The sequence below is a fragment of the Caretta caretta genome, chromosome 1 (assembly GCF_965140235.1).
Source record: "Caretta caretta isolate rCarCar2 chromosome 1, rCarCar1.hap1, whole genome shotgun sequence".
Taxonomy (NCBI): Eukaryota; Metazoa; Chordata; order Testudines; family Cheloniidae; genus Caretta; species Caretta caretta.
The window spans coordinates 232,777,767-232,805,252 of record NC_134206.1 but is presented as its reverse complement, the minus strand read 5'-3'; the positions used below and the strand labels follow the sequence as shown (position 1 = coordinate 232,805,252).

The 27,486-nt window shown below is 42.2% G+C and overlaps 2 protein-coding genes across 4 annotated transcripts in view; one reads left to right on the top strand and one right to left on the bottom strand.

The window, feature by feature from the left end:
* SSPN (sarcospan) overlaps window positions 1-13,899 on the top strand; it is a 37,653-nt gene extending 23,754 nt beyond the window's left edge. For both annotated transcript variants that reach the window (XM_048826309.2, XM_048826320.2), the window contains exons 2-3: window positions 2,813-2,899; window positions 6,644-13,899. In XM_048826309.2, the coding sequence (XP_048682266.1) occupies window positions 2,813-2,899; window positions 6,644-7,009 (453 nt within the window). In that variant the 3' untranslated portion in view covers window positions 7,010-13,899. The remainder of the gene's footprint in view (window positions 1-2,812; window positions 2,900-6,643) is intronic.
* The window catches only part of ITPR2 (inositol 1,4,5-trisphosphate receptor type 2), a 401,023-nt gene that overhangs the window by 2,850 nt on the left and 370,687 nt on the right, over window positions 1-27,486 (bottom strand). The window lies entirely within an intron of this gene.

Here is a 27,486-nt window from a genome sequence, read left to right as displayed (position 1 = left end):
CCCCATGGTGGTGACTCAGGCAGCGCTAATGATGCTGAAAGTGGGGAAGACAGTGGGATCAGACAGCAGACCAGTTGAAGCATTTAAAGCATTAGGCCATGAGGGAGAGATGCTGATGGTGAACTTTTTCTGCTTAATTCTCCATCTTGGAAAAATGCCTGATGAATGGAGGAAGAGCACATTGGTCCCTATCTTCAAGCATAAAGGAGACGTGCCAGAATGTAGTAATTACTGACCCATCAAGTTAATGAGTCACATGATTAAATGGCTGGAGAGAATCACTGAGAAAAGACATCAGGAGGATCTGGAGCACCAAGTAATCAACTCAGATTTATGCCAGGAGCGTCAACAATGTTTGCAAGGTTCGCAGCCTGAATATGGCAGGAGAAATTCAAGGAATTACACTTAGTGTTGTGGATTTGAAGGTTTATGACAGAGTTCCTAGACAATTGTTATGGTATCTGCTATCACACAATCTGCCAGTCTGAATATGTCTCTCTCTCAAATGGACACGTACGAGGGTAGGACAACAGTTGTGAGAAGCAGCTATGTCTAGAGTAAGCCTTCCACTGTAAAGATAGGTTTACATCAAGGAACAGTCTTAAGTCCATTCCTGTTTGTGATTGTAATGGACCCCTTGATGCAGAAGACTTGGGGAGAGATTCCATGCACCATGCTTTTTGCCAATAATATTTTATTCCATGAAGATAAATACAAACGGGAAAGGGGCCTCAAACTATAGAGGGCTGCATTAGAAGACAATGGCTTCTGAATCAGGTGACAAAAGACTGAATACATACATTTCATTAAGAGGGATGACAAGAAGCCAGTTAACTCTATCAGCTTTAAGTCTGTGCAACAATTTAAATACCTCAGTTCAGTGTTGTGCCATGATGAGAATGTGGTTGTGGATGTTAAAAGTCATATGAAGTGCATTTTGGTATAAATGGAGGGAATTCTCTGTGATAAGAATATGCCAAGTAAACTAAAGAACAAAATGTATAAGATGATTAAGCCAGCCATGATATACAGTCTGAATGTTGGCCCATGAGGAAGAGAGAAGAACAATTACTTCACACTGCCAAAATGAGCGCTCAGGTGGACTCTGGATAAGACGAGAACTGATAGGATACACAATTAAACAGTACTAGCCATGATGCACGTAGCCCCTATCGCTGAAAAGCTGAGAGAGCATCAACTGAGATGGCTGGGTCATCCTGAGACTACAAGATGTGGGATATGTTGGCCAGAGAGTACATGAGATGTAGTCCCAGGACAAAGATCACAAGGAAAGATGGTTTGAGACACTGAAGGAGGGCATGAAGAAGGCTGGTTCCAGTTTGGAAAATGCACTTGGAGACGAAGCCTTGATGGGACAAGGTGACCCCCCAATTGATGGCACAAGGTGAAGAAGAAGAGGAGTTTAACTTTTGCAAAAAGTTGTGTGTATGATCTTAAATCCATCTACACTAGGCTTATATAAAATTAAGTTTATGTTGATTAGGGCAGGTTTTAAGCTAAGCCAAAATAAGTGAGTTCAAACAAGGTTTTGCTTTGGTTTAATCAATTGGTTTAAAAAATGGAAACTGGTGAAACTTATGTGCACAGACAAGCCCCTAAACAAAAGATTACATTATGGTATGTCTCCTGGGAAGAGCTCTGAAAAGGGGAGTGGAGCATAGCAACTAGCTGAAGGTTTTTCTGAACCTTTCTGCCTGTGAAGGGCAAATAAGGCATAATGGCTCATTGGACATAAGGGAGCGCACTAAGCAACTGATGCTTCGAAAACAAACAGCTTGTGCTCATCTGTTAGTAGCAGATGTGCAAGGAGCACGGTGAGTTGGCCATGCCCCAACTCTCCTGTCTACCCCAGATATGTCTGTGGGATGTCATTGGACGCACTAGCTGACCTAGATGGCATTTTGGGAATAGTAGGGGCAAAATTTTGCCTGGATCCTGTGTGTTCTCTTCTCTACCTACACAGGGCTATCCAGAATTCCATCCCAAAAGTTACTATCCATCCATCCAGTATCTGAGCACTTTCCATGTAAAATCAATAGCCAATCCCATGGTAGGCTTGATGGAATCTCTGGATTTCTCCCTTTGAGTTATAACTGTTGCGTTGAGTTAAATTTTACAAATAAATAAACTGTCTAGTTTTAGTGTATTAGCCGAATGAAGTCCAGAATGTAAACAAGCATAAATGGAGCCATATAAATTAAGGCCAAGGTTTGCAAAGCTGAGCACCTAAAGTTAGGCCTTAAATGTTTAGCCAGCTACATAAGTATCCTGATTTTCAAAAATGGCGAGCCAGGCAGCTCCCATTGATTCCAGTTGGAGTGGTGAGTGCCCAACACCTCTGACAACCAGGCCATTAATTTAGATGCCTTAATATAGATTGAGGGAGACTAACTTTAAGCTTTCAAATTTGAAAACCTTGGGCTAAATTTAAAGCAGCAGCATTTCCCAGTAGTTAGAATTCTAGCCTTGGAGCTGTGAGACCAGCTCATTCAGACTTCCTATGTGACCTTAAGTCACTTAGCCACTCTGTGCCTCCATTCCCATTTGTCAAATGGACATAATAGAACTGCCCTACATCACAAGGGTGTAGTGAGGATAAACATTTTTCAGAGCCATGTTGTAGGATTGTGGGGCACTCAGATGCTATTCGGCCATATAAATACCACAGCGAGGTTATTACATTTTAAAACTTATTTTATTTTAAGGTGCTGGTAATACAGATAGAACATTTTTGTTTGGAAAAATAAGATCTTTATCTTGACATTGTCCCTTTAAATCTCCTCCTTTGCAGGTCTGTGTGGTTGCCTTAGTGGGAATGGTGATGCTTTGTGTTTCATATCAGCCTGAGGAGAAGACATGTTTCCAGTTTGCTGTAAAGGTACAGTGTAATTTTTTTAAAATCTCACCCCACACACACACACGTGTGTGTGTATAAAATCACAAGCTGCTTTACTGGATATTTTCCCCATATAAAAGAAAGCCAGATTGTGCTTGAAATTGCAAAAATTTAACCCTTAGATTGGCAGTCTAGCAAATGCCAACAATCAAACAAATGCTTAGGAGGATTTATACTATACCCTGCATATCTGAAGTCTGTATAAAAGAGGAATTCTAGGTCAAGATGTGCTGATAAATACTTTATTTTCAGGTAAGAGCCCATTTTATCCCCAACATTTTGGGGAATATCAAAGACATTTGGATAAATGGGCTCAAGGGTTCCAAAACTGAGGGGGTTATTGGGTAAGGGGAGACATCAGTTATCAGGATAGAGAATTTCATATTAAAGGGATTCAGATAAATAGGGCTTTACTGTATCTATTTCTGACATTTTAGGATTGATTTTAAGTCCCACCTAGTATGCAGTTTCCCCCTTCCCATAAAATTAGATGCTGACTACATATGCATGTGCAAATTAAAAGGCTTGGGGGAAGACCCCCTACTTGTCCGCCCGCCCACCTACCAAGGATATATAGTAAACCCATCTAAACTATGTAGTCTTGCTTCATATTGTGTCAGGTATCACAGACATTTAGTCAGTGAGCAACACAAGGACTATGCACCACTGATGTCCCATTTAAGTTCTCAAAACAGCAACAGCATAGTAGTTATGGAGTTTGTTGGCCTTGCATCGACCCTCTGCAGGAGGATGAATTTCACTCTGAGGCGCACCAAATTTTTTCCCCAGTGGGAGTATTGTAGCAGCTTTTCTCCAGATTACTTTTATTTCAAAGGCTCTTGTTGTTGTGCTGGTGTGGAATAATAAGTGAAAGAATTAAATGGAAAAGGATAATGAATAAAATTCAAGGGGAAGATTTGCAAAGACACAGGTGACAGAGCTACATCTACCCACCCCTCAGCAGGTAGCACTGACACTGGTATAAAGGGTGGCTCTGACATCCTCTAGCCCCTCTTCATGGTCTTATAGTCCAAGCTGCTCTAACTCTTAGAACTAGTTTCAGCCAGCCCCTGATTGGCTTCAGGTGTCCTGATCAACTTAGCACTCTCCCTGCCTTCTGGAAAGTTCTTAATTGGCCCCAGGTGTCTTAATTGACCTGGAGCAGTTGCTATTTAACTTATCCTGGTACCAGGGATTTGTTTAGCCTGGAGCTAATATATCTATCTCCCACTACTTTTCTATAGCCATCTGGCCTTGCCCCGTCACACTATTTAGATAGCAATCACAGGACCTATATAGCTCTCAAGCGGTGAAAAACATTTTTCTGGGGAGAAATTCCGGCTCCTTGGCAGAACTCCCTAAGCAGTTGTATTTGCCGTTTTGGAGTTGCCTCTGGGTCTGTCATGTGATTAGCCTTCTGATGGGGTCCGTGCACTCACTGCCTTGTGCTCCTTCCCAGGCAGTATTTTCTTTGGACTCACCTTTGATATTTAGAAATGTGTTTGCTTTCATCTAATTGCAAAGGAAATTCTTCTGCAAACACCACATGAGGATAATAGCTATTTGTCAATTGCGTAATGCCCCCATATGACTCTGTGTGTCTCAGCTGATTGCTGCAGGGGCTGCCTGGATATTTTTGCATTTGGAAGGAAAACTGAGGTTTCCTTCATGTATGGCATCATTTTACTTAATGTATTTATTTTGGTGCATAACATGCAAAAACATGTGACCATACAAGAAGTACTGTCTAGATTATTTATTGATTTGATGCCATTTTACTCTACCTTTCTGTAGGTGTTGATATCTGCATGCAGTGCAGATCAGTGCAGAAGCAGACCCATGGTACATACAGGCTTAAAAGTTCATGTAATGAGGTCGTATTCTACTCTCCATTCCATTCAGTGGGGTTGCCACAGATTTACACCAGGATAATCGAGTAAAATTGGTTCCCTCATGAATATCAACATTAATGCAATTATCTGTTGCCAGCATGTTTTTCCCTTTAAAAATGTCTGCGTCATCTTTTGAAATATTATCACATGCTCATAAATTACCATATATCTTTGTTTAGAGGCTGCCCTCAATTAGTAGCTGCCCCTTTACCATACAGTTTTTAATAGGAGCTGCCCTCATTTTGTAACTTCACTTTTACTGTGGGCCTTTACCATGAAAGCTGCAGGGGGAATGTAATTAAATTTAATAAAAGCCACCTTCCTTTAGAAATTGCCCTAAGTTTAAGACTGCAGGGAGAGTCATTAAACTTAATAGAAGCCATGGCTTCTAAATGAAGATCTAGATATCTTGAATTCAGTTATTTTGGGGACAGAAGGGATATATTGCTTTGATATCTCCTACAAGCCTACTATTTCCCCCCAAACTGACACATGTTTGGGAAGATAGGTCTACAGTGTGAATCAAAGACAAATATACCCAGAGAGTGAATTTGATCCAAACATGCATACCTAGAGCTTGAAGGTCCTAAAAAATGCTTATGTATTGATAGTGCAGAGGTTAAAAAAAAAAAGCCTCGTTATTTAAAATAACAAATTCCCAACCATGCCATATTGCTGACAGATAGGTAAGAAGCCAAGAGAAATAAATGTCTCCATCCTGCTCAGCAGAACCAGAAATGATATTGGCACTATGCACAGAGTTATATTTGAATGTATATATTCACAAAAAGTAGTGTGAGTGTAATACAAAAATTGCCACATCTAGAACTCAAATGTCAGGAAATTCCATACCATATAATAATCAAAGCTCCACTCTGAAGTGATTGGGGCTCTGAATGATCTCACAGTGATTGAGAATTCCATCCACAGGACCAGGCCCCAAATAATTACATTTCCCTCTGGGACTGAAAAAGGACTCTATCCTCTTTATTCCGTGCAAGTGGTAGCCTTAGAGACTAAGGGGAACTTAACTTCCTTCTGTGCCTTTGAAATCTTCTCTTTCACCTTCCTGGGCCAGATTTCCAAAGGGGCCTTTGTGAGGCACAAATTCACTCCTATAAGTTCGTGTGCCTGTTTTGTAATTATCATTATTTTCCACATGGAAACTCAGATGAGTTCAAGCAAAGTGCCCTTGCAGTCCCCGCTCATTTAGACACCTAGCTGTCCAATATGCCTGCACAAGTCTGATTTCTGTGTGTGTGCAAAACATAGCCAAGAGTAGATGCATGCACAAAGTTGTTCCTGTAATTCCTTTGTCAGTGGGATAATGACGGCACTTTTGTAAGCATCACCGCTTGCCATTAAATATTTGAGGCTAGTGCCTCAATTCGTGTAAATCGCTGTGGTTCCATTGACTTCAATAGAGCCACACCAATTTACCTTACCTGAATATGTGGCTGTTGCAACTCTAGTCAAAGCAGCATGAACAATACCACAAAAGCGCACCCTGCTCCATTAAGCATGCAGCTTTGTAAAAAGTTAGACTCCTTGATATTATTTTTAGTAGGTCTGTTCTGAAAATTATATTCCAACCCTCATATGAGGTAAGTAAAATATGCCTTGGGAGGGCTGATGTACTTGCAACTGCTTTTAGCACCCACAGCTCTGCATCAAGCCAGAATTACATATTTATTGCAAATCATGAGCATGAAATGTATAAACTGTTCCTCAAATGCACGCTTTCACTAGAAAAATCTATGTGCATGTGTTGGTTATATGCCCCGTTCTCCGTGTAGTTGGAAAAGAATGTTTTTTCTTTTTTGCTTTATTTCAGCTGATGTACTTTCTACTGAGCGCCCTGAGTCTGATTACCTGTGTTCTGGCAGTGGCTTTTGTTGCACATCATTATTCACAGATTACACAGTTTACCTGTGATGCCGTCCTCAACTCTTGCCAGTGCAAACTGGACACTTCAGATCCCCTCAGTAGGACCTTCGTTTACCATGATGTATCTGACTGTACCAGTGTCACTGGCACTTTCAATCTGTATCTGCTACTGCAGATGGTTCTTAATCTGATCACAGCCATTGTGTGTTTGTTGGCATGCTTTGTGATGTGGAAACACAGATATCAGGTCTTTTATGTGGGCGTTCGGTTACACTCATTAACTGGTACTGAAATCCAGCAGCAGAAAGTATAGGGGGTGGTTCTGGTTTGTTTTGTAGAGAGTGAATAACAAATGTCAGGCTATTACCACCGTAGAAACCGCAAATAGATGAGCGTTTAAAGATTTTTGACAAAGACGACCATTCACACATTTTTAATGAATATATTTATATTTTTCAGTCATTTGAAGAGCAATTTTTATGGCTGCTATTGCCAAGGGCCCTTGTGGGAAGAGCTAGATGTATCTCAAAAATTCTAAAGATGTGGCTGTACAAATATTCTCCAAAGAGCATCTTTAATAGGCACAGACAAAGGCAGTTTTGATAATTATTGGCATTCCTCTGCTGAGCTATATATGGTAACAAACAATGGGCCAGATTTTTGGTTGGTGTCAATCTGTCTGTTCCATTGACTTCAGTGGGGCTATGCTGATTTACACCAGCTGAGGATCTGGTCCAGACTGTTTAAGTGAAATTATTCCAGTCATGCTTAGGGAGTTGTGCTCTTGGATATCCCACATTATCATTACTGGGATGTACTGTATATGTGTGAGCAATGAGGGAAGGTTGAGACCCTTCCAAATGAAACTAAGACCAGCAACAAATAAGAATCTATTGCTGGTAACAGTATAAACTCTAGTCAAGGTTTTCAAAAGGCCTAATGAGATCCCTTAAAGAGGCCAGATTTTCCAGGAGCGGTGCTTAGCACTTTCTGAAAATTAGATCAATGTAAGGTCTCTCAAGTTGGACACCTAAAACTGAAGCTCCCAAATAGCTAGCGGCTTTTGGAAAGCTTGTATCAACATGATTGTAATAGCACTGCTTATAAAAAGGATTTTCACCCAATTACTCCAGTTTTACTTTCCTCCAAGTGCAGCAGGCCAAATGCCTTCTTGGTGTACTTCCTGTGAAGACAACAGAGCTGCACCAGGGATGGATTTGGCCCAACAACCCTGAAAGATATATCACTGCATAAATAAAAAGGGGACCTCCGAGAAGGTATTGCCAGTGTCCTAAGAACATAATCTGAGTACAAGAGCATAATCATTTCCTAATGAGTGGTGGTGAAGATAATCATTCATTGCAAACTGCATTTAAAATCGGTTTGTATCCCAAAGGTTAGGATCCAAAAGTGCTTTACAGTTTATGGGCCTGATTCTCTACAGATTTGCTCCTTGTATAGTCCTTTGCGCCTCTGTAAAGTGGATATAAAACTTGTGTGAGTGAACAAAGACTTCTGATTTGGTCGTACTTTGCACACATTCATTTGCACAGATGCACAAAGGGCAAGGGCCAAGGCAGTGGAGAATCTTGCCCTGTATATCTAGAGATCCCTCATCCGATTGTTAGGACACTGGCAATTTTATTTATGCAGTGAACCCCAAAAGTGTAATTTTTGAGACCAGCCTCAACCGGGCCTCCCTTTTTGTGCCCACAAACCTGCAGAAACAAGTACTTGTGGGTACTGTACAATTTTGTATCAGCATTAACTGTGCAGGTAAATTGGTGCAATCTAAGCAGCAAATCTGACTCCAAATGGTCTTCAGATAAAACTGAGGTAATGACAACCTTGGGAAGAAGCCAGGTATAGTGGAATTCAATTAAAAAGATTGATTTGGGGTCCACCACCACATTGGGGACTGATCCATTTCTCCTTGATGTCAGTGGAAAGTATCTTATTGATGTCAGTGGAAGTTGCTTGATCCTTATATCTGAATAGCCATTGCATGTGGATCCATGGAATATTTAGCTTTCCAAAGGAGACGTTTATGTGGAAGTAACCTTTCCATCTTTCAAGCACAGTCCAGAGATGGAAAAGAGTGTAAGATTCACCCCTCAAAATGGGGGACCCCTGGAGATCCAGAGGATGCAGCCCCACAGCAGTCTTGACAGCTTGCTCTCAGGGCTGCTCTGTTCCAGCTATGGGATAACATTTTTCAAAGTGTCTAAGAAGTGCCATTTTCAAAAGGGGCTTAGGTACTCAATAATCTCAGTCTTGTTCATTTGGGCACTTTTGAAAATGTTACCGACAATTTCTGGTGGGAAATACAAGCATTTTACTCCCTTTGTTTGAAGAATGCCTTTATCAGACTGGTGTCTTACCCAACGTCCAGGGGATTTTATTGGCCAGGGAAGAAGTAGTGGGGGTGAGAATAACTGAATTATTTTAGTTTTGTGAAAAGGGTTTTGTTAAACTGTTTCAAAGGGGATAGCTCAAAGAGTGAGGGCTGCCACCACTAAAGCCGGCACCCTTTGGTATCTCTCGCACTATCAGTGGCAAGGCCAAGGACTGAATAGACATGGAGACTGACCAACCTTCTCACTCCACACAGGAGGCTGAATGGCAGGGCAGGATGGGAAGTTTGATCTGCTGCTGCCTGTGCCATATTTCCACTATAGCTAAATGTTCACTCTCCGGACCTGTCAGTTTTAATCCTTTGACCTACATCTCAATCCTGTGTTTTTCATTTTTGTTCACTGCAATCTGTTAGGTCCTGTGCCTCCTCCCGCATGTGAAGGTGGGGGAGGGGGGAAGCTGCTGCATAGAGGGCTCCAGCCACAATCCAATGATTTAAATAGGTTGGCACCCTTCGGCACCACTGAATCCATCATAATGGTGAGGGATAACATACATTTGCGGTGAAAGATCTGAGGGTGGCTACAGAAAATACAGTGAATGTATTGGGGAAACATGCCTGTTCCCTAGAACTCTGTGTATTCTAATAGCAACCCACCTGAATTTTTAAACTGCATAGTAGAATTCAGTATATTAAACAGTGCATTGCAGCTTGCCTCTTTGCTCTGAAAGGGGAAAAACCCCAATATTGATCATGTATATTAAAATATTTCCTGCTTAATAGGTATTTTGAACTAGCAAACGATAAACTTCTATGTCTCTCTCTATCTATCTCTCTATCTCTCTAGATGTATCTATCTATCAGGGTCATACATCCAGAACATAGAGGTCATACCAGGAAACAGCCACAGGAGCTATTTTGAACCAGCGGTCTCCTGGCCATGGTTTTACAATATGCATTTTGTTCCAAACATGAAATCCTGAGAACTTTGAACTAAAAAGTTCTTGATCTAGAGTCTTCAGAAAGTGCCAGATCCTGCTCCAGCGAAAGTGAATAGAAAGCAAAAATTTACCTTGACTTCAATGGGAGGAGGATTGGGACCTAAAGCTCTTGCAAGCTATTAAAGAGGTGTGAAGGGGGAAAAAACTCAGTCCTGGAAATGAATCCTCTAGAAAAGCCCACTAAAACTGGCTAGTGATTAAACCAATCTGGTTGCATAGGAATTGAGAAAGGTTTATATAGTCTACACTCAAAACAGACCTGATTCTCATTTACACTATTGCCACTTTCCGTTGTTCTGGCAGCAGAAATGGGCCTTAAAGAGAGCATAAATTACATTTGTGCTCACTTTATGGCCCCTTTATATTGCTAACAGGCCCTTACTGTAAATGAAAATTTCATGGAGAAAGATCTTTCTATAGACTGTTTCAGACCGTTTTATAGAACTACAGTAGTGGGGTATAATTCTCCATCGCATTCTATTGCCAAGCTTAAGATCTTCATTCTCTACTAAATTCGGTTGGACTTTTCCAGAAGGCTGGGGCCTGGTTATTTATCCCTTAGTCATGCAAGCGGTCCTCGGAACATATGTAAGCAGGGATGTTGCATGCATAACACACAAAGCATCAGCTTTGCTCTGGGTTTGAGGTATTTTGATGTTGTGTTATGCAAATACTGAAGTTATAATAAGAACAACAAAAAAGGAACTGAGATACACAGCATACTACTTAGCAAAGTGTCTCATTCTAAAACTGACCATGAACCAAGGCAGTGGCTGTTTCTTATAAGCTATAAATCTCTGAGATTTGCACAATCCTCCTCCTCCTCCTCCACTAGTACTAAAATGAAACTAGACTTTGAAGGAAGGGGAACTGCTGCGATTTGGCTTTACATGACAGATGAGGAACACAGCAGCTGAAATGTATAGACATTGTAAGCAAGCTCACTCTTTGACTGTGCCTTCACGTGATCACCATCTGAGCCTTTCCAGCTCCATCTAGCTCTGTGTGGGCAGCTACTTGGAGCTTTGCCTAAAACAGAGAGCTACAGAAGAGCTCTGGAAACGTAGTTAAGTACTAGGACTAACTTTTTCACCTACTGTGTCTGCTAAATTGTATAATGTTTCCGTGGGGCTTCTAAAATCAGAAACCATTATGTTTGTGTGTTAGAAGCCGTTATGCATATATTCTATATTTAAGTCTGGGATGTCAGGTCCCCTTGAAATTTTCATACACTCCCTCCACACACCCACATGTGCTTATGTCTGGAAAATGTTTTTAGATATTAGTAAAGTGTGTGGGTAGGGGGGTATTCAAGGGAGACACTGAGGAACAACAGTAAAGCACTATTTAGCATGAAGTTTAAAAACCTCCTTAAGGAGATGGAACACTATTACCAGTATGTACATTGTGGCTTTCTATAATACATACACTATATATAGAGAGAGAAATATTGTGTGTGGACCAGATCATCAGTTAGGGTAAATCACCATAACTCTGGTGAACTCTAGAATCTGGCCTTACATCTTCCTCTATCATAAATCATGAGAGAACTCCACATTTTTACTCTGCTAATCAAAGATCTCTGACCAGTTATAACAGGTTGGAACTGTATATTTAGCTAACTTTTGCTGAGATTTTTACAAAGCTGTATCAGTTACTAATACATGCTTACCTTAATTATAGCACCTGTGGCAAGCTGTCTGGAATTATTAATTGTGAAGCTTTCTTGTGTCAAGTCTATAGTTATTACCATAGCAATTTTTATTTTTTCCCTACAATTCCCAGTGATCACTAATGTTTATCCATGTGTACAATTCAAATCTGTAGTCTGAAAGCTGGGTCTATACAAATATAAACAAAAACAAAGGTTTGTATTGATGGGGGTGTGTATGTGTAATGTTATGCCTTTGTCTGAAGAAACAGTTAAAAGATTAATTTAAATGTATTTCGGGTTGGGGTGTTTTTTTAAAGGGGATATGTATAATGCATATTTCATTTGTTAACATAATGCTTCTATATTCCATGAAGCTGTCTACATTTGAGCACAGCTATTAAAGTGTGCTTAAATTGACTGACTGCAGAGAGAGAGTATGAGCTGAGATACATCAAAACTCACAAATTAGTGTCTACTTCAAAAACTGGATTCTCAGCTGAAAGGAGTTAATGCTCATTTGCTCTCCGATATTCCTGCCACTGTCTCCAGGTTAGCACGTTGCATAAATGTTAAAAGGTTGGGTTGCTAATGTGCAGACAAATGGGAACAGAGAGTGAGCTGGGGGAATAATCTGCAGAAGATGACTTGAATACACACACATCCTTCAGTCAGATATATTATGAATGACAAGCACTGTGCTGACCTCAAGTTGCTGGATGTATGGAGAATGACACAGATTAAGCCAGAGCTCAGCAGCATTGAGGGCCCTGGTTATATTAGCAATGGAATATTTTAGCAAGCCAGTTTTCAGCTGAGCTTCACTCAGTTGGGCAAAGAGAATCTTCTCTGAAATGTTCCAAAGTTAATAGAATAGGGATATAACAAAGGATTTCTCTTTTGCCAGAACTGTACCTAAAAGAAATCTATACTGGATATTTTCCCCATAGCCAGCTGCTCCTGGTGGATACAGCTAGAATGGGATCAGTAGTGAGCTCTCCCTTAAAGAAGCCTGTCAGTTTGGGATCCAATGTTGCCTAGCATACATACACATGGCTCCCATAGATTTTACTGGGAGCTTTGAGGGGAAGAGAGACTTGACGTTTCCATCTCTTCCTTCTGGTCATGGAAGTGATGATGCCCTGCAGTGTGCTGCAAATCCTCATTGAAAAATAGCCATGATTCTGACACTGGGCCAAAGTCAGCCCATAAAGATGTGTATGCAACTCGTGTGGACTCAAATTGGAGTTACACATATGTATAGAAAGGCTCTCCAGGTGTTTGTGGCACGTTACATTAAAATCAACAGAAGGCAATATTCAAAGGACAGTGCCAAGTACTTTTTGCCTCAGATTTAGACCATGTTAAACAATTGCGGGGGGTGGGGGGGAGTTTAGCAGGGGGAAGAGTTACAAAACTTGATGAGCTTTCAATGAGAGTTGCAGATGTTTGACACCTCTTGGGTATATGGCCCAATGATAGTGTAAGGGCCAGATCCTCAACTGATGTGACTCAGTCTAGCTCCATTGACTTCAACAGAGCAATACCAGTTTACTCCAGCTGAAGATCTGGTCCTAATGAAATGTTTCTAAAAATGCTGCAATGGAAATATTTTTAAAATAATTTAAACATTCTGCCCCCTGCACCCCAGTGCTGTGAATCCAAACGCAAGAGCGCTGGGCTAACATAAAAGAACCAGCAACTGAAACAGACTGGAGAGTGAAACTGTCCAGTCTACTTTCACTACCCAAGTCTAGTTGTTTTAAAAAAAAAAAAAAAAAGAAGAAGAATTTGTTTTTAAAGTAACTCATTCCATTTCAATTACCTAAAGTGTTACTAATAGCAGGGGGTCAGGAATTTTAACCAGTTTACACTGGGCCAGATTCTCAGCTGCTGTACCTCTGTGCAGTGCCGGTTAAGCTACACCAGCTGAGGAGCTGGCCAATCCATTTTATTTAGCAATGTCCTTTGATATTTTAACTGAAATTAAGCTTTATAATCTAATTTTGGTTGTTTGTGTCACATTCATATACATTCATATGTATCCTATTTAAGATAGCTGTTTCCAGACTGAGGTTCTTGTGTGCAAAAAATAAATAAAAAATTATGACTTCTGATAGTAAAAGCTATGCCTCTGATTTAAAAAGACTTTTATCTTTACTGCATTTCTAATAAAATCTTTTCATTTGCTCCAATTTGGCTTCTGCATTTTTGTTTCTTTATCTATTTCCCAAGGCAACTGGACTTTTCTTCTGCATATTACCCCATGGTCTATTTCACCAAATTCTGCAATCAGTTTTAAGAAAATTAGGAGACTATTGCCTTTGTATGGGCAGCTAAACTTATAGCTGGAAGAGATGAGTTACAGGATGGTAAAATCTCCCAAAAGAATCCACTATCCTAAAAATCTGCTTATATTTATGATTACATTATTGTTTATAGTGAATTGTCAAACAGAAGAGGAAACCAGCGCTTGAAGATTACACCGGCCTGTAGGCTAATTATACAGTATGAGTGCATTTCATTTACTGAAGCAGAATGTGAAGCTATGTGTATATATACCTCTAAGAACAAGAAGGAACTGAACTGCAATCCTGACTCAGGCAACCCTCCCACTAAACTGAGTGGAAGTCTTATCTGGGGTAAGAAAGAATGTGGACCTGAGCCTGGAATATTTAGGGGGTGTTGTCACAGAAGTGATAGTGTTATTGAACTCCTTCGACAAAGGTAATGAGGCACCATGTTAGGTAGGTATGTTACAATGAGTTCAGGAAGGAAGAATTCATGCAGAACGCGCAGTCCCACCACTGCCAGATCCCATGAGCGTTACTGGTGACCAATCACTACGGCATCAAGGCTGACTAAGTTCTACAAGACCTCATGGCTTCTGCATTCATTACACACAAAGTAACCACCGATACTTGCTTTGCTCTCTAGTCATGTTAGTCAATATGGTGAAGATGTGTTAGCAAATAAGAATGGAAAAAAACCAAACTATTTACATTAAAATCGTCCAAATGTTGACATAGTGAGGTGATAACAAGCATTTCCTTTATTTTATTTTTTTTAAAGATTTACCCGGCGTACCTCAGCGTTGGTAGTTTTCACTGAGCTCCTGCTGTTCCACCACCCCCCCTCCCCCGCCCCAAAATTTTTGTATGCGGTGGCAAGTGTCATGCGCAGGATCACACACTGAAGTTTGGCTCTATTTGGGGATTAGAAACTAGCAGCTTCCTAGTGCACAGTCTTCGTCTCTAATCAAAATACCATACAACCCCCTGTCCTGGAAATAGCTGGCATTTTATAATGCAATCTTTAAGACCATTCAGCCAACATCATCTTGTGTGATGGAGTGTCATATCAACTGCTCCATTGTCGCTGCTGGAAGGAGATTTGCTCTGTGTGTGTGTTTCTACTGCACTAGTTCGAGCAGGAATTATTTGGGGGAAGTTCTATGGCCTGTGTTATGCAGGAGGTCAGACCATCCTAGAGATGATCACAGTCGTCCTTTCTCGCCATAGAACCCAGGAGTTGAATGAGTATGCACATCTCTTTCTATACATGAATATATGTGTGTTAGTCAAATTTTAAGTCCAATCCAGACCCTCAGAAATGTATAATGTAATGACCCAATCCTGCCAAAGAGACTGATAAACACAGTGCTTGTTCCTGTGAATACTCCCCCAAAAGTCGGTGGGACCTCTCATTGTAGGAAGTACTGCATCTGATAGAGTTTGCAGAATCAGATTTCAATGAAGTAAACAGAGGGACCCAGGGAATGACTTCTTATGTGAGCAAAGGTTGCAGCATCTGGCTCTAAGTGACTAATCTATACAAGTAGATATTCTGAGTCTGCGGTAGAGATGGCCACATGGTAATATACAAAGCCTTGTGGTAAGCTTCATTTATCATGCACCTCCCCAAGTGTGTATTCAAACAGTTCCTATTTTTTAAACAACTTTCCAGAGAAATGTTTCCTTGTTTCCTCGCAGATAGTGAATTTCCCTCCACAAAATTACACTGGCCTGAAGCCCAGAATGGGTAATATTCAGTTCTTCACCAGTAATAGGTTTAAGTTCTGACATCTCTTAACCCATCATAGCTTGAAATGAGTGCATTATATTATGGAAAAGGCAGTTTTACTGTCTGCGCCTAACTCTGGAAAGTCCTAAACTATCAAATCTTACATTTATTATGTTTGAGTAGGAAAAAAACAGTCAGACCCTACAATCAAATTTGGAAGGGACAAGAGTTATATTGGTTCTCTTCTGTGCGAGTGTGGATCAACTACTGAGGCTCAACTCTTCCATTAGAGCATGGAGCACCTCATTCCTACTGAAATGAACTTTATCCCTGATATTTTTTTCCATAGGGCAGAAAGGCCTTGATTCAGTGCCTCTTGAAATCAATGGAAATACTCCTATTGAGTTCATTTGTCTTGGACCACACCATATAAGAAGTTTATTTTAAATCCCATCTAGTTATGGACCTAACTAACATTTCCTTTTCCTAATCTAAAGCATTCATCTCTGCTACATCACATTAGCCACAACACTGGAGATTACAGAAAGCTTGTGTTTGATTAAGGGACGGTCTTGAAGATAAAAAATAAACAGAAACGTAACATTTGATGCTGGGTGAAAGGGAAAACAAAACCAATTGCTAGCTCCAAGTTCTGGATGTGGTGGATTGAACATTGATCTGGGCTGTTGTATTTCTTTTGGACAGTCTTAAATAACACAGACTAACTTGTTGGCATCAATATATGTTAACTGAGTGAGAAGCACGGGGCTGATCAAAAGTCAATTGAAATCACTGGAAAGACTTGCAGTGATTTCAATGGTGTTTGGATAAGGCCCCACTGGAAATGGCATGAGTTAAAAGAGCTAAGTTTCAGCTAAATACACTGTTCTGGCTGGTATTTGTTCTGAGAAAATGAACTGTTCTGAGGAATGACATTAGCAGCGGCAAACACATGTTGGGCTGAGCATAAAATACCTTGGTTGCAGCTAATAAGTATGATTTAAAATAAAAATAAATTGACTCAAGGAAAATCTACTGGTCAGGAGGAAGCTGTGCAGGTTCCAAATGAACTTGCTTAACCTCTGTTGGTTTTAGAGAATACACTTTAGAGAAAAAAGAAAAGGAGTACTTGTGGCACCTTAGAGACTAACCAATTGATTTGAGCATGAGCTTTCATGAGCTACAGCTCACTTCATCGGATGCATACCGTGAATACTGCAGCAGACTTTATATGCACACAGAGATCATGAAACAATACCTCCTCCCACCCCACTGTCCTGCTGGTAATAGCTTATCTAAAGTGATCATCAAGTTGGGCCATTTCCAGCACAAATCCAGGTTTTCTCACCCTCCACCCCCCCACACACAAACTCACTCTCCTGCTGGTAATAGCCCATCCAAAGTGACAACTCTCTACACAATGTGCATGATAATCAAGGTGGGCCGTTTCCTGCATAAATCCAGGTTCTCTCACCCCCTCACCCCCCTCCAAAAACCACAAACACAAACTCACTATCCTGCTGGTAATAGCTCATCCAAAGTGACCACTCTCCCTACAATGTGCATGATAATCAAGGTGGGCCATTTCCAGCACAAATCCAGGTTTTCTCACCCCCCCCCCCACCCCCATACACACACAAACTCACTCTCCTGCTGGCAATAGCTCATCCAAACTGACCACTCTCCAAGTTTAAATCCAAGTTTAACCAGAACGTCCGGGGGGGGGGGGGGGTAGGAAAAAACAAGGGGAAATAGGCTACCTTGCATAATGACTTAGCCACTCCCAGTCTCTATTTAAGCCTAAATTAATAGTATCCAATTTGCAAATGAATTCCAATTCAGCAGTTTCTCGCTGGAGTCTGGATTTGAAGTTTTTTTGTTTTAAGATAGCGACCTTCATGTCTGTGATTGCGTGACCAGAGAGATTGAAGTGTTCTCCGACTGGTTTATGAATGTTATAATTCTTGACATCTGATTTGTGTCCATTTATTCTTTTACGTAGAGACCCAACACTCTCACAAATCTTGGGAGACAGACCAGTCGTTGCCTACAGACAGCCCCGCAACCTGAAGCAAATACTCACCAACAACCACATACCACACAACAGAACCACTAACCCAGGAACTTATCCTTGCAACAAAGCCCGTTCCCAACTGTGCCCACATATCTATTCAGGGAACACCATCACAGGGCCTAATAACATCAGCCACACTATCAGAGGCTCGTTCACCTGCACATCCACCAATGTGATATATGCCATCATGTGCCAGCAATGCCCCTCTGCCATTTACATTGGTCAAACTGGACAGTCTCTACGTAAAAGAATAAATGGACACAAATCAGATGTCAAGAATTATAACATTCATAAACCAGTCGGAGAACACTTCAATCTCTCTGGTCACGCAATCACAGACATGAAGGTCGCTATCTTAAAACAAAAAAACTTCAAATCCAGACTCCAGCGAGAAACTGCTGAATTGGAATTCATTTGCAAATTGGATACTATTAATTTAGGCTTAAATAGAGACTGGGAGTGGCTAAGTCATTATGCAAGGTAGCCTATTTCCCCTTGTTTTTTCCTACCCCCCCCCCCCGGACGTTCTGGTTAAACTTGGATTTAAACTTGGAGAGTGGTCAGATTGGATGAGCTATTGCCAGCAGGAGAGTGAGTTTGTGTGTGTATGGGGGTGGGGGTGGGGGTGGGGGTAAGAAAACCTGGATTTGTGCTGGAAATGGCCCACCTTGATTATCATGCACATTGTAGGGAGAGTGGTCACTTTGGATGAGCTATTACCAGCAGGATAGTGAGTTTGTGTTTGTGGTTTTTGGAGGGGGGTGAGGGGGTGAGAGAAACTGGATTTGTGCAGGAAATGGCTCACCTTGATTATCATGCACATTGTGTAGAGTTGTCACTTTGGATGGGCTATTACCAGCAGGAGAGTGAGTTTGTGTGTGTGGGGGGGGGTGGAGGGTGAGAAAACCTGGATTTGTGCTGGAAATGGCCCAACTTGATGATCACTTTAGATAAGCTATTACCAGTAGGACAGTGGGGTGGGAGGAGGTATTGTTTCATGATCTCTGTGTGTATATAAAGTCTGCTGCAGTATCCACGGTATGCATCCGATGAAGTGAGCTGTCGCTCACGAAAGCTCATGCTCAAATAAATTGGTTAGTCTCTAAGGTGCCACAAGTACTCCTTTTCTTTTTGCGAATACAGACTAACACGGCTGTTACTCTGAACACTTTAGAGACTGATTTCAAGAGGAATGAAGGGGATGACATCAAGAACTAATTTTTAACAGGCCTCAAACATATTAATAAAAAAACCATGAGAGAAAATGCTGTGTGGTTTGAGGTCCAGGCGAGAAGCACTTAGTGCAAGTCAGCAGGTGGGGGGTGCGGTGTAATGGGGAAGGTTGGTTTTAAGCGATGTTTTTGCTGCCTTCTCCTCTCCCCATGCTTGAGTTCTCTGGGCACTGGTCTGGGCCACAGCTTACATTACAGCAACCAGTATATGTATAGAAAAGTTTTCATAATCCAAAAAGCAAATAAATGAAATCGGATGTTTTTTTTTTTCCTGGAGGCGAGGGAGGAGGAAAGAGAAATTTAAACATTTCCCTAGTGCGTAGGAATCCCATCGTGACTAGAAACAGGGGGCCAGCTGCTCAGCTGGTGCAAACTGGCAGAGCTCCTTTGACAAGAACAGAACCATAACTTTCCACACCAAAGGAGATTTTCCCCAGAGCGTTCAAGCAGCCATCTTATTTCTAGTGCCTGAGAAGTAAGAAACATCACTGATGGGGGAAAAGCAAGTTAGAGATTGTGGAGTAGTTATAGAGTTCCTGATCCTCCACAGTTACTGGACAGGACCACTAAAAAGAGTTTAATAAAAAGAGGGATTTGTTGCTCAAGGCGTTCTCTAGATACTGCTTAAGGCATGGCTCTTTGTTTATGGCCTCTCACTTCAGGGTGTCAAAAGTGATAACGCTACAGAGTGTTAATTCTTTGTTTTAATTATTTATCAATAACAATTTAAGGGTGTGTCTACACTTGGAGCTAAGAGTGCAATTCCCAACTCTCACTGAGCTAGTGTGCTAAAAATAAGAGTGTAGCCAGAGGAGCAGTGGCAGGGGCTAGCCGCTCCATATATATACCTGTGGGGCTCAGGGGGGTTTGTATTTGACATGACCAGCCCATGCCACCACTTGCTGCTGCTACCCCGGCTATGCTGCTATTTTTAGTGTGCTACCTTAAAGAGAGCTAGTGTGAGTATGTCTATACCAGCTGGGAATCACACCCTAAGTCATAGACTTAGGTGTTATTAGTGGGGTAAGGAATTTTGGCCAGCTGCTGCAAGCAATACCCCGATGAGTCATACATAGTTACATTTGAGTGGGATTTGACTACTCAAATGAGGGGGATTTGCTGGATTAGGCCCTTTGTTTTCAAAAATACATCTACCCTTATCGTTTTAGTTCCAGTTTAGATTGAAAACCAAAAGATCCTAGCTCTGCACCTCAACCCTACAGGCTGATGGATGGAACTGGTGAAGGAAAATTAGGTTTCAAGAGGGACCTAGAGTGGCCAGGGACCCAAAGACTTGAAATTCAAGTGTGGAACTGGCTGCTCCTAGACAAACAATGGAACCTCAGTATGTAACACTGGCCTCTCAGCACAGTTAATAAAACTCTGTCTCCTACAGCTGCATGCTTGCAGCATCACTTACTCCTTTACTCATATGAGTAGCCCCATTGAAGTCAACAGGATTACTCACATGAGAAAAGTTGTGTACATGTGTAAGTGTTTGCAGGCTCAAAGCCCTGGTTTGGCTGCAGACGAATTCTTGTGAGAGCAACCATTTTACAGAAGAAATGAAATGAAATTAACATAAATGATCAGCCAGTTCAAATCAAAGCACAGGCAGTCAAGCGCCTAGCGTAACACAGAAAACAAGGTGTCTGAGACATTAACATTCTGCTACTCTGTTTTTGTCACAGCTATTATATAACAGCATGAGAAAACTGCCCCTGACTGGCCCATTCTCTTTGTGATCCCCCCAACTGGAACTGTTATGTGGTTTTACTTGGGCAGGCAGCTTGGCGCTGGGAGGATGCCCCTTCACTTGAGTTGGCACATATAGCTAGCAGCTCCCACCTAGCACAGCTGAGCAAGAGATAACATCACAGGCATGTGGGAGTTTATTATTACTAGCAATGCCTGGCAACGAGGTGAAGAATGAGCTGTTCAGTAGCACCAGCTGGGCAGTGATTTCCCCAGAGACCGCACCCCTCTTAGTAAGTTCCTAATGTGCCTGTTCCCCAGTGATAGGCTTGTGGCTGGGGCTGGGGCTGGGGCTGGGGGAGGGGGAGGAGTAACTTCATTCCTGGAAGGGGATTCCACTTGGGAAGTTTTCAGTCTCGTTTTGAAGCAGCAGCTGCAGAACTCCTCCTTATGTAACGCCGAGGTTTGCAGCCCACGCCAGGGTGTGGTGTCCTTCAGATGGTGAGCTGAGTACTTAGTCATTGCCAGACTTGGCCAATTGAAATAGCAAGTTCATCCCTGCAAAGATTCTCACTGGAGAAGCCCCGGGCATGAAAGCAGAAATAAAGGGTCTGTCTACACAGCATTTGGGAGCGAGCCTCCCACCTGGGGTTGGCAGGCTTCGGCTAGCCCTCTAAAAATAACCGTGTAAATATTCAGGGTTGGGCTAGAGCTCGGGCTCTGAAGCCTAGGGAGCTGGGTGGGCTTCAGAGCCCGAGCCACAGCTTCAAAGCACTGTCGTTGCAGCGATTTCTTTTTGAGCTGTAGCGTGAGCCCTGCTAGCCCAAGTCTAGAGAGCGGAGCTGGGAGGGTCTCTCCTGCTCGCTCCAAAAGGCTGTGTAGACATACCCAAATAGGCCCTGTCTAAGAAAATTTTCAAAAAAATTTGCACCAAGGTAAGAAGTATTGTCCACCCTAAGCATTCAAAAAATCATGACTCGGCCCTCCCCAAAAAACCATGAAATAGGCTTCAAAATCATGAGATTTTAGAAATAATTATTTGGGGGATTTATTTGCCTTCTGGTTTTTTTTTTTTAATTGCTAGGGTTCATGTTTTCAAGCTTTTCTGTATAACCATGAAAGCTAGCTCCTTTTTATTATTATTATTTTCAATGAAAGCTGAGATACTCCTGCAATCCCATGATTCTAGCAGCTTGGGCTTTAAGAAAACATCAAATATTGCAAGACTTGCAAGAGTCAGTTAAACTGTGTAAGCCCTACTTTGCACCAGTGCAAATTTCACTAATGTAGACAGGGCCTGAGGAACAAAAGCCCAGATTTAAACACCTTATTGTTTGAAATCCAGACCCTGACTTGGACCTGAATTTCATAGCTTCCATTTCTACAATGGCCTGAATGAAACCCATGGAAACTATCACTCCTGACCTTTGGGGCATCTGAAATCCAGATTCAAATTTGCACTGCAGGCCCATTTCTGAAAAAAGGGGTGTTTGTTGGAGCTGTGCTATATGCATGCAATGAAAGGTGCGGTACCAGCCTTTACCTTTTTCCTAAACATACCAAATTGAAATGGACACCTCTTCCCTCTAGCTGTCCCTGGTTGGCATTACAGCGGGTTACTACTGAGCCTTTCTCTGAACTGTGTTCCATATAAGAAACCAAACAACCCGGGAACAATTGCAAACATTCCATTCTTCCTTATGAAGTTCCGTAGACTTGATGGTCTAATATGGTCTCTTCTGGCCTTAAAGTGTATGAATCTATGTACAGTCTCCATGATTCTGACCAACAATGGGAGCTGCCTAACTAGGTAGGTAGGGATTAGGGATAGATGGATAGAATCAGCTGCTAATGTTTTTGTTTCTGTATACAAGGAGCATGTAATGCATAGTCAACCTAGATGACTTTTAGTTTAGAGGAAGAAAAAAACCTCAAAGAAAGAACAAATACAAAACTCTCCATGAGTGATAGAAAGTAATGTACTTCTCACTCCACCTTAAAATGCCCAATAGCCCTACGCCTTCACAGGCACACAGCCTTTTTACATTTAAAAGTTCAGTGCCCAGGAAACAGAATCATAACTACCTGCACACACCTGAAGGAGAGATGCGCCTAAATCAAATACTCAGCTCCAAGCAATGCCCCAGATTTGGATCCAGCTCTTGATCTGAATGTCATGGCTCAGGTTCATCACTCTTGTGAAGCCTTTTCAAAATCGATGTCATGTAAGGGCGGCTGGGTGGATCTCAGGCGCCAGTGATCTGAGAGTCAGTAGACCTGGGGTACATCTACACTGCAAAAAAAGACCCACAGCAGTGAGTTTCCAAGCCTCAGTCAATTGATTTAAACTTGTGGGGCTCACACTACAGGGCTAAAAAGAGCAGTGTAGACATTCCTGGTAGGGCAGGAGACCAGGCTCTGAAACCCACCTGTGGTGGGAATATCTGTGCTTCTATTTTTATCCCTGTAGCATGAGCCACGCAAGCTCAAATCAGTTGATCTGAGCTCTGAGACTTACTGCTGGGTTTTGTTGCTGTTGCAGTGTAGGTGTATAGGGTTCTATTCCCAGCTCTGACCTGCTGGCCTTGGCCAAGGTTCTTCACCTTCGAGTGCTTCTGTTTCTCCTCCCATCAGTTGTCTAGTTAGACAGTAAACTCTTTGGAGCAGGGACTCTTATGTGTTTATACAGTACAATGGGTCCCCAGCCCTGACTGGGGCCTTTAGAGCACTATTTTCTGCAAATAATAAATAATAGTAATAACTAAATATTCTGGTCTGTTTCAACAATAAGAGGGTATTTTTTAAATCTATTTCATGGGCCAGAAACTCAACTGGTGTAAATCAGCATAGCTCCACTCAAAAGAGCTTTGCTGATTTACGCCAGCTGAGGATTTGACCTGGGTTTGAAAAAACAATGTTATGTCATATAGCACCCCAAGCAACTTGGGAAAGAGGGAAGCAGGATGCATACTTTATTCGTACAGTTGCTGTGATAGATTAGCTGTTAGCTAACATGCAAAACACAGGAGAGAGCTATTGAGCAACTGCTCTACCCATCTTATCCAAGATTTAAGTTTAACATACAAGAAGAAAAGGAGCATGATTTGTGGTTCATTTGGTGTAACTGCCTATCATAGAATATCAGGGTTAGAAGAGACCTCAGGAGGTCATCTAGTCCGACCCCCTGCTCAAAGCAGGACCAACCCCCAACTAAATCATCCCAGCCAGGGCTTTGTCAAGCCTAACCTTAAAAACCTCTAAGGAAGGAGATTCTACCACCTCCCTAGGTAACCCATTTCAGTGTTTCACCACCCTCCTCATGAAAACGTTTTTCCTAATATCCAACCTAAACCTCCCCCACTGCAACTTGAGACCATTACTCCTTGTTCTGTCATCTGCCACCACTGAGAACAGTCTAGATCCATCCTCTTTGGAACCCCCTTTCAGGTAGTTGAAAGCAGCTATCAAATCCCCTCTCATTTTTCTCTTCTGCAGACTAAATAATCCCAGTTCCCTCAGCCTCTACTCATAAGTCATGTGCTCCAGGCCCCTAATCATTTTTGTTGCCCTATCCCTTTCAGACACATGAAATATCAGACGTACTGCAAAGAAAGACCCCAATCCTGAAGGTGGAGCCATTCGGACAGACCCCAGTGAGGCTCCTCTGGGTGGAGGGTTTCACCGATACAAACCCAGTTGGAGGATTGGGACCATAGAAACATAGTGGTTACACTGGGTTGGATGGGGAGACAAGAAAAAACAGTTATGATGGCTTACACTGTAACTGCAGACAAACAGGAAGCTTAAAGGAAACATTAAGAATGGAATTCATCGCTGTGCAGAAGGCCTGCACAAGGCCCTTTGCACCAGTTAAGTCCCATTGAGGCCCTGTATTTAAGGTTGAAATTATATGCAGGGCCTTACACAGATGTGAATTTCCCCTTAAAAGAAAGAAAAAAATCTCTCCTATGTTCCAGAGGGTTATTTTCACACAAATTGATGACCCCTACACCTGTCAAATCCCATGCCAATGAAGTGAATGCTCCCTAGCAAGGTCCGTTTCTCAGTGCAATACCCTCCACATCACTTCCACGTTGCATTAAGAGCTTCAGTGGGGCTTATCTGGTGTTCAGGAGGGTCTGCCACAAACTCACTGAACTAGGGTGGGATTCCCAACCATTAACTATTGCTATTTAGTGACCCCCTTGAAATGAATTGCTGCTCTCAGCCCTATTCCTAGTGTTCAGGTGGCTACATTACTAAAATTGCTGTTAAAATTGACTCTTTTGTAGGGGGCCTCAGTGGAAAGACCTTGGCCTGATTGACCCTGGGGACTGAACTATCCTCTCAGCTAATTTATTATTAACTGCTTGTGTGACATTAGAGATGAGGGATCCCAGTCCAGGATCGTGGCCCCATTGCTCTGGATGCTGTACAAAGGAGTGAGAAGATGGCGGTCCCTGAGCAAAGCAGAGCTCACAGCATAGAATTATGGCAGAATGCAACAGGTGGATGGAACAAATGGAAGGGAGATAGGACAGGTTACCAGTTAAATGAACACATTTGGTATATGAAGTATTCATCTAGTGTTGCATAGGAGAAAAACCAGGGATGTTAATGCGGGGTGAGAAACAGAGAGATCTCTGTAGGGCTGGAAACACAGTGGAGAGGTCAGGTAGGGCAAACCAGCAGGAAGAAATGGATTTTAAGGAGCAATGTGAAGGTGGAGAGGGAGGGTGTTTTGTGGGACGGAGGGGGCTCCAGGCAGCATGAAGAGAAGAAACAACAGAGCAAATGTTAGGAGAGAAAGGAAGCATCAAAGTGAGAAGAGTTGGCAAAGTCTGGGATGCAGGAAGAAACAAAGACCGAGGTGTGGCAGCTCTGACGAGGAGACTGCACTTGATGCTGACATTAAAGTGAGCCAGTGAAGACCCTTGTGTGTGGACGACAGGACCAGAGCAGCAGGAAAAGAAAATAATCACCATGGGAGGTGGTCACTCAAGCCCATGACTTGTGGGGCGGTGTGGAGGAGTCAGGCTGTGGATACATAGCTCTTTGGTTTCTGGCTACCATCGATCTACTATCTCTCATTGTCATTTAATTCACTGAAAACATTTTTTTTAAAATAAAGCAAAAGACTCTTTCTTGTTAATCACCTCCAAGGGATGTATAAGTGCTCTGACAGATAATTATCTGCAATATTGATTCTAACTAGGGCAGAGAACGAACAGGTAAGTGTGAAATAGAGAGTTATTTATAAAGATGAAATTGAAATCTATCCCCAAATCTTGAAAGTATAAAGAAAAATAGCAACAGCATCATGTCTTTGCTGATAACAGGCAGCTGCCTTAAGGGCTGGAAAGACAGATTTTTAAAGGTCTCATATTCCAGAGACTGAAATGGTCCAAGAATCAGTGGCTCTTACAGTCTCTACTGTGGATTCATCCCTTACAGTACCCTCTCTGGTTAAGCTCCTGGCTGCCCATATTTTAGAAACTGCATTAGAGGGAAACCATTTAGTGTGTATACTCCAGGATAGATCTCATTCTCTGTGCAGTTGGCCAGACCATGTGTCAGGCTAGTACATCATGTGAGTTGTCAGGATTGAGGGCTTGCAGCTGTGCCTGCCCAGTCTCCAGGCAGCCTATGAGCACACCTGAGGCACAGCAGGGCTACCTGATTGACTACTCTGCCTGATTCACTGAGGAAGTCAGCAAGCCTGCTCTGAAGCTCAACAGCAACAACTGAGGGCTGCCTGCTCAAGGTTTATGTGTGAAGTTGTAATGGTTCCAGCTCCAGTCCTGCTTCCCTACTGGATTGGGTTCCTGACTCTGGCCCTGATCCCTTAGTTCTGGTTATTGGCTCCCTGACTCTGACCCCTGGCTTTGGCTCCAACTCCAACCCCAACCCCTTGGCTCTGGTTACTGGCTTCCTGGCTCCTGCTCTGACCACTGTGCCTGGCTGCCCCCATCTCAAAGTGTGACGTGAGTAGTCCCATTGGCTTTCTTGGAGTTACTTGTGTGGGTAAAATTAAGCATGGAAGTGTTTGCAGAACTGGTGCCATAACTTGTATTATATCTCCAATATAAAGGTAGCTGTTTTAATGTTGTGATCTTCTTTTAAAAGGGGTATTTATTTATTTAACTTCCACTATTATTTTCTAAATGTTCCTGGTGGAATCTGTTGAATGCCATGCTAATCTCTCATCCAAGTTCTCCTTCTAGTCTCCTTCCTCAGTTAATAACAATCTCCACTGCTTGTTCTTTATCTGGGCCTCACTGTGCTGTGCGCTGTAGAGACATAACTCTATAATCTGTATCACAACAGGATGCAACAGGTGGACAAAACAGACAAACTGGGTGGGGCTGGCTTGGGGGACTGAAATAATGGTAAAATTAACAGAGTTTAGTAGAAAAGAGTCACGGAAATTATCCTTTTTAAGGGTGGACGTGATTTTTTAACCAATTCATGGGCAGAGATTCCTGGTTTTTGTTTAAAAAGAATGTCCCTTTGGGGCTGGCCTAGGCTGAAATAAAGTGTGGCGTTGGAGGAGAACTGAATGTGGGATGAAAAGTGGACAGATGGCAGACTCTTCTGGGCCAGGTCACAGTAGCCACTCACTAGTAAGACATTCTTTAAAATAGAAACAAAGTTCTTATTATTTTACATGTGGCTAGTGGAATTTCTTGTGGTGGCTGTGCCGTAGGTGGTCCCACAGGAAACTGCCAAACCAGCAGTTCATCCCAGGAGACAAGGAA